Raw genomic sequence first — 12,505 nt, 5'->3', positions numbered from 1 at the left:
GTATTGGTTACGACATATCAAACGTGAGAAAGTAATTTTTATAAATAGATTTCAATAATATAATTGTAGAATACATTAAACGAATGCCTACAAATAAAGGCCTGTATAGAAAATCACGAAGCCTACCCAAGAATCATAATTTAAGGCAATGCATGTCCAAAATCACATGCATTTCAAACTTCATGGACTGATAGAGATCACGAAGCAGCTTGCAGTTAGCGATGTAGTAGCCACCCGTCATAACTCGTTTCTTTCAGCATTGGAATCCAACACTCATGAATTAGCTGACATTACAACTGGCAAAAACTTGGTTTTCCATCTTGGGGCTGCAAAACAGAAAACCAATATTACGATGGATCCTTCTTGACGCAGTGTGCATCTGTGCCATGTTGGGTACAATCATGATAACCCACACTACGGAGGAAGCTTCGAATCATTTCTGCAGTGCTATTACTGGCCTGTAACAAGCGCTCATCTTCTTCGTATATGAGATATGGGGCTTGGCTTCCTTTCCTTGAGAGCAATTTTGATGCTCCTTTTAGAACGTGATATTCCCAGCCCTGAACATCTATCTTTAGCAGAAGAACAGGCTTGGATTCCGGAATCACTTCATCAAGAGGAACAGTCTTCACTTGAAAAGCTACCTCTTCATTGGACTTAAATGCCAACTTTGCACCTGTGGCAGAAATCGCACTGTTGTCTAACCTACCAAGCAACTGGAAAATAAAGAAATTGAATAATCAGCATTGGAAGACAAGCAGAAGTTGAGATGTAAAATAAATTAATTTCATTTTCTTGTCCTTCTAGTTTTCATGTCCGAAACAATGAGGACTTGTCCTAATGAAGCTAACAGCAGATTTGTCAGATAACAATGTAAGGACTACATACTGAAGAATGGTTAACCTCATGCAGCGCATGATTTAGAGAATATGACCACACCCTCACCTTATCTATTTACAAGAGTGCAAAATATTCAGGATAAAAGTTCCATACAAACAGCACCATGGGCATGCCTTACACACCATGTTAGGTACTTCAAGAAAAGCTTACAAAATATGCTTTGACTGATTTATATATAACCTCATCATGTAATCTAACCTATTGCATCATAAACTAAAGAGACTACAACTGAAGTATCACCACTAATTGTTTCCTATTCTTAAACTAGAAGAAACTCCGAGAACGTCTTTATTAATTGTATTTAAATATGGTAATAATAGAGCTAAGAAAGAGATTCGACACTAAATTTGATGTTAAATATAAGTAAATATATACTATTGTATTGAATCTTTGTTGAACCATTTGGGAATTGTTTTCAAGTTTGTATGATTAACACCTCTAATCGGGCATTATTTGTTAGTAGGCTTCTCGCATAGTTTGTAGAACCAGTGGGTCTAATTAGTTAGACAAGTCTAATAGTCTTATAATATAAGTAGTCATTTGTTGAATTGTGTAAGAAGTTTTGACTCGTTGGTGAATTATTAAACTTTGTGCTTTTGAGAGAAAATCTATAATCTTTTTAGGCTACTTTTTTATTCTTGTCTTTAAATTTCCTAACTCACCGTGACAAATAAAAGAAGCGCGGCATTGTTCTCACATTCCCCACTGAATTCCACTTTTCGTTCGTTTTCCTTTTTCTTCTATTCCTCGTTGAATTGTGATTGAAGCTAATATATCCAATGTAAGGGTTCAACTGGTTTCAGGTCATATGTCATACCGTGGTCATTGTTGCAACTAAGGATTAAAATCCAAGTTTCTCATGAAAGTCTAACGTCCTAACAGAAATTTTGTGCTCATTCAGATCTTCCCTTTAGAGAACAAAGCATAAATGGAAAACCAAACTAGAACTTCAGAAGAAGTGAATTCTCAAAACCATTTTCAGAAATTTATTTATTACTAATAAAAATAGTTCTTTATTAATTTATCTATTTCCATCAAGAGCAATTTCCTCTACGTTTCTTCTCTCTGCACTTCAAATGATTCTTTCCCAGCTAACTAAACTAGTACCCAACTAACACAAGCCAGCTTCTAGAACCCTTTATCACAGTTTTCCTTATAAACCCAACATAAGTTATAGGAAACCAAAATTCAATTCAAGCTCAAAATTTTGAGCACATCAAAATTAAATTAAAAAATAAATAAGGCAAGAAATATGACCTTGTAAACGGTAATGTTACCAACATGATCCGACGCAGCGGCCTCGAACACAGTGACCAAATCCGAAACTCGGTTGAAGTAAATCCCTTCACAGATCTTCTGCAAATTCTCGAACACAGGCTCAAACGCCACAACCTGAAACCCCATGGCAGAGGCGGCGAAGGTGGCCATACCCACGTTGGCACCGACGTCGACGACCAACCCATCCTTGCCCTCGCTCTTGGCCTTCTCGAGCAGGTCCTGGATGGTGACGGAGATGTCGGGTTTGCGAAAGGGCTTCCCTTTGAGCATCCTTACGATGTTCTTGTGAGGCTTGTCGGGGAGGGTTCCGAAATCGGAGAGGGAGAAGAGGAAGGGGTAGCGCACGCCCTCGACGGTGTTGGCGACGACGGGGTGAGCCTGAGGAGAGGCGGAGCAGTCGAAGGGGGAGACTGCTTTTAAGGAGAGGAAGGTGGTGGTGGCGATGAGGGTAGAGGTGGAGGTGGTTGAGAAACGCGGGGTGAGGAATGCGAAGAAGAGAAGGAGGAGAGTGGAAGGGAAGAGTAAAAAGAGGAACTTGGAGGAGAGGAATCTGGTGGGCTTATCTCTTTTCCATGCATTTGCCATGAAACAGGAGTGTCTGCGCTATCAGAGCTTGGTCTCTTCTTTCGATGGAAAGAGAAAGGTTTTCTCTATTTCAGATTAGATCTTGCTTGCAGTGCCAGGACTCCTCCCAAGTGTTTTTCATTCAACATAACAACACTAAGCTTTGTCTGTCGTTTTTGTTTTCTTTTTATCATTAAATTTGAAAACATTCATTTTCTCTGTTTCTTTTTTTTAAATCCTTTTCATGTACACATATTTTGCAAAAACAAAAGAACACAAATGTCCCAAAATAGTAATATAAAAATCATTTTATGTTTTTCACTCCTAAAAACTTTAGGGAGTTCTGTTTTTTTCCCTCGTATTTGAAATTATTATTTTTAATTCCCGTATTTTACAAAAAAATTATTTTGAGTGTTGTTGAAATTAATACTTCTTAAAATAAAATAAAACTATATTAGATTAAGTGCTTGACAATAAAAATACGAACACAAAGTGAGTTAAAGTAAGTTACTTCCCTTAAACAGATCTTCTAAGATCATTATTTTGAGTATAATCAATGAACATTAAATTTTATAAACTTTTTAAGTGATATTAAATGAATTTTAATTTTAATAATTATTAATATAATTTTATTTTATTTTAAAAAAAAATTATTTATAAATATTAAGCAACTGCAATTGAAAAATTATTTGTTACACAATAAAAAAAGTTAAAAATAATTAAATAATAAAATAAATATATTTTAATATTATTAAAATTAAAATACAATTAAATATAAAAAAACTTAAATTAACATAAAATAAAATATTGTTTGATTTTTAATAATAAAATAATTATATTTTAATGTTACTGAAAATTAAAATACAATTAAACATAAAAAGAAACTTAAATTAACATAAAATAAAATATTGTTTAATTTTGAATAAAGAACATTAAAATTAATTAACATTTTATTTTCTATTGTTAATTAATCTTTTTTAAGTTTAATTATATATTAGTTTTTAATTAACATTTAAATACAATTATTTTATTGTTTAATTATTTTTTAACTTTTTTATGCATCAAATAAATTATCAATTATATTATTAGTCTCCTAACCAACCTTAATAGCATTGGTTAAGAATAATTAACATTCATTGATTCTAGCAAAATTTCATAGTTAATTGTAATATTAAAAAAATTTTGATTTAATGATCATTAATCCAATTTTATTTTATTTAAAGTACAAAAATACATATAAGTGTTGTTTAATATTTACTTAATGCTCACAAATAAAAGTTAAAAACAATTAAATAATAAAATAACTATATTTTATAGTTGCTAAAATTAAAATATAATTAAACATAAAAAATTTAAATTAACATACAAACCAATAAAAAACAGTGTTAAAATATCTAAAAAGTAAACAAAAAATTAAACAATTAAAATGCTTATTGATATCATAGAATTGATATTTTTTGTCTTTATAAAATTTATTACATACATTTATATTCTTTTAATTAGTGAACTTAAAAAATGATACAATCAATGCGCATTAATTATTTCTTGACCATTATCCCTAAGGACACTGATTAAGGATAATTAATATATATTGATTTTATCAATTTTATATTGAAAATTGAAATAATTAAGTACATTAGTTAAGATAGTATAAATGTATATAACAAATTTTATAAAAACAATAATATATTTTTAAATTGTTAGACAATAAGTATACTTATACAAAATAATAACTTTTGAATTTCTAATGTATCTACCGTATTTATAATTAATAATTTCAAATATTTAAATATTATTTATTTTTTAATACAAGAGAATTTGTTAAGTTAACAAGAATGTTGGAAAAGATTACCGGGAGGTTAAAGAAACGAAATTCGATAAAGTCTCAAAATTTGATATTTTAGTTTTTTTTATAGATTTTTTAGATGTTTAATACTAATTTTTTTAATTGTTATGTTAATTTAAAGTTTCTTATGTTTAATTATATTTAAGTTTTAGCAACATTAAAACAGAATTATTTTATGATTTAATTATTTTTTAACTTTTATTGGTGAACATTAAATAAAATATAAAACACACATGTACTGTACAACACTTATGGACATTTTTATCTTTTAAATATAATAAGATTGCATTAATAGTAATTATGTCAGATTTAATTTAATATCACATTTACCTATGTATTTTTTTTATAGAATTCAATACATATTAATTATTATGTCCTTAGGACACTGATTATCAAGACCCATATTATATTTGTATACTATTTATGAATATTTTTGTCCTCTCAATAAAGTAAAACTGTACTAATAATTATTAAGGTCATAATTAATTTAATATTATGCTTAATTATGAACTTCTACAAAAATTTAATGTTCAATAATTACTTCTTAAACGATGTCCTTTGGCATTGGTGGCTATTTTGTATTTTTGGGTCAATTTGATCATAAATGTGTAAAATAGGGTCCCTTGAATTTTTTTTTGCAAAATTGGGTTAAGTCGTCATGGGGGACGACGACAGTAAAGGTGAAGTCGTCTTCCCCCAGCTGGTTTCTTATTTTTCTTTTTCAAAAAGTAATATTGTCAAGGTCGACTCCGGTTTTTGTAGATCTCACAATGAAGTCATCATCTTGTATAACGACTTCAGTTTTATTTTTTTTATAACGGTACAATTTTATTTTATTTTTAAAAATTTTCACTTCTCAGTTTTTTTTACCTTGCAGTATATATATATACCCTGTGAATACTCTGCCAGTATGAAAAGTTCTTAATGTTAATTGAGTGCCTGGTTCTCCAATGGATTGGCCCGCAATAATACCTACAACTTCTCCTAATTCCACCAGGTGACCTTGAGTAGGACTTTGACCATAACACAATCGACAGATCCAAGATGTATTCCTACAGGTAAAAGGAGTTTGTATAGATATTGGTTGTGTTTGAAAGGTTTTCAATCGATTGAAAAGTCCAATTTTAATATCTTGATTTCTAATGACAATGCATCGTGAACTTCTGTATATATCGTTTGCTAATACACGACCAATATATATATATATATATATATATATATATATATATATATATATATATATATATATATATATATATATATATATATATATATATTACAAAATTTTGTTAACGTAGAGATTATATTTATTTTTTTGGTAATTATTTTTTATTGGTACAATAAATTAATTTTATAAAATATATTGTAATTAAAATAACATAATAAAAATTACATAATAAAAATGACATAATAAAAGGAAAAATAATGAAAACTAATAAATTTGAAAAAAAAATAGGAAAAATAATGAAATATGAAATATTTGAAAAAAAAATAATAATAACGAAAAGTGAAAAATTTGAAAGAAAAAAAAATAATGAAAACTGAAAATTAAAAAAAAAAGTTAAAAGTGAATTCGTCATGTCAGATAACAACTTCATTTTTTCAATTGAAACATAAGTCGTCGTCTCCAACGACAACATTGCTTTAAAAAAAAAAGACGAAACTGGTCGGGTGGAGGACAACTTCACCCTTAATGTGGTCCTCCCCCGTAACAACTTGACCCAATTATGAAAAAAAAAAATCAACAAACCCTATTTTACAATTTTGTAGTCAAACAGACCTTGAAATAAAAAAAGCCCGCATTGATCAACATTTTTCTATTCTTATTAGGATTTTTTAAAAGGGTGTTTGGCACATACCAATTAAAACAAATAGGTTTAATTACTCGTATAGTACCCAGTTTGGGGTTAGTGTGTCAAATAGGTACCCAGTTTTAAAAAAGTGTCAATTGCATCCCAACTTTTGAAGATTGCTTCAATTAGGTCCCTTTCAGACAGAGTTGACTAACGTCGTTAGTCAACGTGCCACGTGTCAATCTGTGGTTTTTTTTTATTTAAAAAAAAAAGTTAATTTTTTTTAACTTTTTAATTTTTAAAAAAAAATTAGAAATGTCACGTGTCAAGTTCCTGTGTGTGACACATGGCATTGTCAGTGTCACGTGGCATTGCAATGCCACGTGTCAGTATCACTATCAGATGTCATTGTGTTGATTTCGATTTGGTCCCCATTTATGTTTTTTCGTTTCAATTTAGTACCTACTTATGTGTATTTGATTCAATTTTGACCTAATATTTTTTATAAAATTAAAAGTAATTAAGTATAAAAGTTTTACAAAAATTAAGTATTTGATATTTATATTAAAATTTAGTGGTAAAAGTCATTTTATTAATCATTTTTAATAAAAAAAAATAGTATAACATTCATACCAATAGAAATTTTGATTTAAAATTAGTAAGAGACAATATTGTTCTTTTTGAAAAAAAAATAAAAATTAACAAAACATGAGTACTTAATAAAAAAGTAATTAATAAAGTAATATGTTAAAAAGTCATTTTTAATAAAAAATATTAGTATAACATTTATACAAATAATAAATTTGATCTGAAATGGAGAGAAACATTATATTAGTACTTGATTTTGTAAAAATATTTATATTTAATTATTTTTAATTTTATAAAAAATGGATTACAAAAATATTTTAATTATTAAAAAAAAATTGGACAAAATTGAATCAGATACACATACTTAGGTACTAAATTGAAACAAAAAGACATATGGGGACTAAATCGAAATCAACACAATGACATCTGATAGTGACACGGACACGTGGCATTACAATGCCACGTGGCACTAACAATGTCTCGTGTCACACACAGGGACTTGACACGTGGCATTTTTAATTTAAAAAAAATTAAAAAAAAATAAAAAAAAAAATTAAAAAAAACCACATATTGACATGTGGCACGTTGACTAACGGCGTTAGTCAACTCTGTCTGAAAGGACCTAATTGAAACAATTTTCAAAAATTGGGATGTAATTGACACTTTTTTAAAACCGGGTACCTATTTGACACACTAGCCCCAAACTGGATACTATACGAGTAATTATACCAAACAAATATTTATAAATTTAAGTAGAAGAAAAACTTACTCTAAGTTTAAAGCATATAAAAGTTATTCTTAGCGATATTTAACTTCAAATGTAATTATCTATGTTGGTACTTTATTACTTTGCTAAAAAATTGTTAACAATGATAGTAAATAATATTTTGATGCTAACTAAAACTTGGAATTTAATATATTCAGCCCAATGGAGATTTGAATAGTTTGTATGAAGTCTTAAAACTTAATTTTCATGACAGTCATATACTGGTTTAGAATAATTTTTATTTTTCGATTTCACAATAATACCTTTCTCATCATGTTTACCTATAACGGAAAAATAAGAAAACTGTTCTAAGGCTTATTATGTACTCTTTTTGTGCGTTACTCTTTCGATCTATTGTCAGGTCAAGATTATTTTATTTCCTTTCCCAACTGTTACAAAGAAGAGTCTAATTTTAATTAATACAAGTTCGTGCAAAGAAAATGTTTGATTCCCAACAAAAAAATGTAGTCTTTGCCTTTCTTAGTATTTTTGAACTGGTTGAGTTCCATGCAGGGGATCCATTCCCTCCCATCACAGACACAAAAAAAGTGTACAAGGAACTATTTTTATCAACAAGGTGAATTTAGAGGAAACTAATGGATCTAATAGTTCATCAATTCATGAGGTAATAACTCAAGAGAAGGGAGAGAGAAGGAAAAAAAACAGAGCAAGTGGCAGCTACTTGAGCGTGTTCTTGTAAAAAGATTCGTTAGGATAGTACTTTTCACGGGTTTGTGCCACTACCAACCTAACAGTGGCAAGCATTCTGCCCATGCTACATAAATGAATCTCTTATTTACTATAAAGACATTCTGCAGAGCACAACAATTGCATAGATGATGACTCGTCATTGCCATCCATGAAATTCAATAAATCATGTGAATCAAATCAATGGATACGTATTACCTACAAATGTGTGGTCACGTTAGAATTTGTGTGAAAATAGAAATTGAAGGTAAGACGTGCTATTGAAGAAATGGTCCCTTCCGTTTTCTGATCTATCTTCTCATATTTCGTGTTTGTCTCAGAACATCCTCGGGAGTCAACTGGACATCATAATGGTTTGCCTGTTGCCGCTGAGGGATGGAAAAACAGCAATGAGCATAGCAAGGTGTTTAAAACTGGGAGTCAAGAACATTGCTTCGTGTGAAAATCTTCTGATGACAATAAACCGTTGATAAGACGTTTGAGCCTTTCTGCTCCAGGGCCAGGCTTAAGTTCAGTGATATTTTTTATGGCAGAATATGGTTTGGTGGTGTTTGAATTTGTCCGGTCAAACCACTTGCCAGGCACATAACCATGTTCATTTCGTCCCAGGAGTTCAGTATCAATCTTATCCAAGAGTTGCTCATTCCTTCCAAATTTCCGAGCAAATGGAGCGTTGCTCTCCACCATTTCCTCGTAGTTATTAATTGTAAGGAAGTGTGGATGTTGTTTTGGAGGGTTATCCCATGATATGAAGTGGAGGTCATGATTTACAGTAGTGTTCCGGAACTCATCAGCATTGCAGATGACTGTGTGAAAATACCCTTCAGGAGAGGATAGAAAGTTGGCATAATACATCAACACTACTCTAGGCAAGTTATCCCATCCCCATAACAGGTATTCAACAAATTGGCGAGAGAGCATCATCCAAGCAGAACCTGAGCAAAATCAAGTAGCATGACAAAACTCAGAAAGCATAGAGTTGGATACTACTACTAGGTCTTTCAACTTATGGAAAACTATTTTAAAAACTTGAGATGATAAAGTGTGGTATGTCATAAGTAAACTAGGTGATATTGTGGGGATGTTTAACTGCAAATGGCTTCATTTTGAAACAAACTTAAAAGGTCATGCTAGCTAACAAAGGACCTAATGACATTGGTTAAGGTGCATTTAATACACTTCAGTAAATGCTGTTCACTACTTTAAAAGTAAGTATTAAATATTTTTGTATTTTCAATAAAATGAACAGTTACTTACTTCTGTTCTTCCATTTATCAATGTCCTTACGGTACATGTTAGCAATTGTCAACATAAAATAGGGGAAAGGACACCAGAATAAGCGCATGCAATTAGACCTCTCGTATGAGTGAAAAAAATTTACAGGTAAGAGACACACAGCTCATGATAATTGCCACATCTATATTAGGAATACCAATGGCAATAAGTAGTACATCTATGAGATATTTGAGTTCAAGAGGGGTGCGAAAACTGTGGCCAATAAGAGAAAAGTGGAAGAATGGAGAAAGGTGAAAAGGTGTCACAGTAGTTCCGGGTAATCATACTCAAAACCAAAGGCTCTACCTCCCCCTCTCTCTATTTCCATCATCACTGTTTGACTTTCATTTTCAATTGTTTCCTATTTTGGTTTCCGTAAAATCATCAATTTATTCTACGGCAGCATGTCTCATAGTACTGAAACATTCTACAAATGTGAAAAAGCAAACTAATAAACGCGGAATGAGAAAAATAACAAAATAAAGATTTAAGTAAGATAAGTCATCAGATACAATACCTGTAAACAGCTTATATGCTGTGGGAACACTTCTTTTCTCTGTCACCCAAAATAAATCAGATTTATTGACACTATAAAGTGCTGGATCAATTATAACAGGCTTGGCCCTCTGATCTCTATTGAAAAAAGGAAACAGCAAAGTCTTACTTGAAAAGAATAGGTATCTTTAATATTTCCCAAAATTGCACGTTACTTTTGAAGGAAATAAAGAAAATCACTCAATATAACAAAGGATGAAAGGATTAGCAACTTACTCTTTCCAGCCAATGTCACTGGTGTGCTCAATAAAGTTAAGGTGTCTAGGAGTTGATGATAGCGTATGCAGCAGATCTGTTGAGCAAAATAGATGAAGTGAGTGATCGTGAAAACAGGGTAACATAATTCACAGTTCACATTCTTTAGTACGTTTCAACAGATGAACAGATTTAAGCATTTAACTAACAAACCATCATAAAATTCATAATGGGAATTTATCTTATATGAATTCTTGCTGTGCATCCAATAACATTGGCAGTGGTTTTTCTCAAAAAAACATAAGCAGAAACGGAGTTATAAGCAATTTTACTCTTATCTGAAACCCGGCATTCTTCCTCCCCCACCACCCCGGGCCACAAGAAGAGAGAGAGGAACAAGCCTCTCAGCTGACAAAACAAACAACTCATCGATGAGCAAACCAACAAATAGAACACTTTGGACACGGATTGGGGCCAGATCAGACCAACTTAAAATTCAGCAAGTCTCTAAACTTATCTTAAAATTAGCAGCAAGATAACAAGTTCGGTTCTCACATCACATATCAGAAATGCATTCCAAACAAACCAGCATTTAAATCCATGAACACAAAATCTAAACCTGGGAAACAGCCAAGACAGAAATAAATGTCCGGCCCCGTTTGAAAGATAAGGAATCAAAAAAATCTCCACCGAATCTAACAAAAAACAGTACCTAGTTTTGGTCGTGGAAGATAGAAAAAGAAAAAAAAGTTAAGGAGAGGGTAGCGTACCATCTTGGGTTACCAAGGGGTAATCAGAAGCGCTTAGATTGATGAACCAATCCCAGAGTCCACCTTCCCTGAACAAAATGGCCGCAGCGTGAAGGGTATTAGTGACCATAGTAGGTCCCCTGTAGGTGACCAAGTTCGCCTTAACAACCATTCTAACATTGCCCAATTTGGTAAAGAGAGGTTCGTTCTTGACGAAGTTGGCAAGCTCCAATCTTTCTTGCGTGGAAGCCTCGAGGTCCAAGTGCACAGCGTACTGATTCCTGGGATGGTAAAGGGCCTTGAGGGTCCTCTTCAGAGTCTCGCCATCACCCACTGACCCCGAGATCAGGTACGCGATCCTGGGAACGGATTCACTGGATGACGTGGAAGACACCCTCAGCTTTGACTCCACGAAACGAGGCTCTTCCACTCTGGCACGTGTACGATATAGGTAGAGCAGAGAGGAAGAATCGGAGGAGACGAAGATGGAAAAGAGTATGAGTAAGGTTAACAACAGTAGAGACAATACAAGTGGCAGGAACCATTTCTTCCTCTGCTGTTTGTTGGTCTCCATTGATAAACAACGTTTTTGCAGGTACAAATGTCCCAAGTGCCAACCTCTGTTGCAAATCCTCCTTGCTGGGGTTTCTTCCTTGTTTCTGTTGCAAGGACAATAGAAGAAAGAAAGAGAAAGAGATAAATAGGGCGAGTAATACTAATACCTTCGTTTATCATTAATAGCAATAGTCTAATATAAAATATTAGTTATCGTTATGAGTTAGGGTACTTTTGTACTCGGCATAATACAAGAGTCAAATAAATTATGGGTCGCTTTCCTTTCTTCTTCCTTCTTCCTCCCACGGTTCCTTCATTTTGTTCTTTCTGTTATTCACACACCCAAAACGATGATAAAATTTTATTTCCCCCTCTTTATATCATTTAAAAAAATAGAAAAACCAAATCTTTATATCTCCACACAGCCAATTCTAAACTGAATTTTTGTCTACTTTTGTTAGAAAAATGAAATAAAAAGAAAATAAGAGCTAGTTTCGCACAGGGAAATGGCCTCCAAATAATCGGAATTCACGATATACACAACAAAAATATTTAATTTAGAAACAATACAAATAAGTGTATTTGTATAATTCTTTTAAAATGGACTTATTTAAAAAAAAAAATCTCCCATCCTCTTTCTTTCCCTTCAAAAAAATAGTTCCTTTAATTTAATTAAAAAAAATCTAATGTAAAACTACAACTAAACAATCATTATTATAACTCCTTTACTCAC

The 12,505-nt window shown here is 31.8% G+C and overlaps 2 protein-coding genes across 2 annotated transcripts; both read right to left on the bottom strand.

The window, feature by feature from the left end:
- Positions 1–24: 24 nt before the first annotated feature.
- Positions 25–2,902, bottom strand: LOC114177368 (FkbM family methyltransferase). Its single transcript, XM_028062677.2, has 2 exons — positions 2,158–2,902; positions 25–716 (listed from the first exon to the last, which is right to left on the bottom strand). The coding sequence occupies exons 1-2, from the start codon at positions 2,761–2,763 to the stop codon at positions 348–350; spliced, it is 975 nt and encodes a 324-aa protein (XP_027918478.1). The 5' UTR covers positions 2,764–2,902; the 3' UTR covers positions 25–347.
- Positions 2,903–8,407: 5,505 nt separating this feature from the next.
- LOC114178806 (beta-glucuronosyltransferase GlcAT14B-like) lies at positions 8,408–11,972 on the bottom strand. The gene is made up of 4 exons (XM_085671513.1): positions 11,239–11,972; positions 10,490–10,565; positions 10,236–10,351; positions 8,408–9,378 (listed from the first exon to the last, which is right to left on the bottom strand). Exons 1-4 carry the CDS (start codon positions 11,789–11,791, stop codon positions 8,864–8,866), a joined length of 1,260 nt encoding a protein of 419 aa, XP_085527639.1. The 5' UTR covers positions 11,792–11,972; the 3' UTR covers positions 8,408–8,863.
- Positions 11,973–12,505: the final 533 nt, after the last annotated feature.

This window comes from Vigna unguiculata, chromosome 3 (assembly GCF_037176805.1).
Source record: "Vigna unguiculata cultivar grain cowpea cultivar isolate G323 ecotype 2 chromosome 3, ASM3717680v1, whole genome shotgun sequence".
Classification (NCBI taxonomy): domain Eukaryota; kingdom Viridiplantae; phylum Streptophyta; class Magnoliopsida; order Fabales; family Fabaceae; genus Vigna; species Vigna unguiculata.
The sequence above is the reverse complement of the archived record's forward strand: the minus strand, read 5'-3'. Positions and strand labels throughout refer to the sequence as shown.

What these genes read in the sequence shown, in the direction of transcription:
- LOC114177368 (XM_028062677.2), bottom strand. Translation starts at nt 2,763, where the DNA reads ATGGCAAATGCATGGAAAAGAGATAAGCCCACCAGATTCCTCTCCTCC. An exon ending in GTAACATTACCGTTTACAAG is followed by an intron (nt 717 to 2,157) that starts GTCATATTTCTT and finishes TTTATTTTCCAG; the next exon opens with TTGCTTGGTAGGTTAGACAA.
- LOC114178806 (XM_085671513.1), bottom strand. Translation starts at nt 11,791, where the DNA reads ATGGAGACCAACAAACAGCAGAGGAAGAAATGGTTCCTGCCACTTGTA. An exon ending in CCCCTTGGTAACCCAAGATG is followed by an intron (nt 10,566 to 11,238) that starts GTACGCTACCCT and finishes TTTGCTCAACAG; the next exon opens with ATCTGCTGCATACGCTATCA. An exon ending in AGTGACATTGGCTGGAAAGA is followed by an intron (nt 10,352 to 10,489) that starts GTAAGTTGCTAA and finishes TTTTTTCAATAG; the next exon opens with AGATCAGAGGGCCAAGCCTG.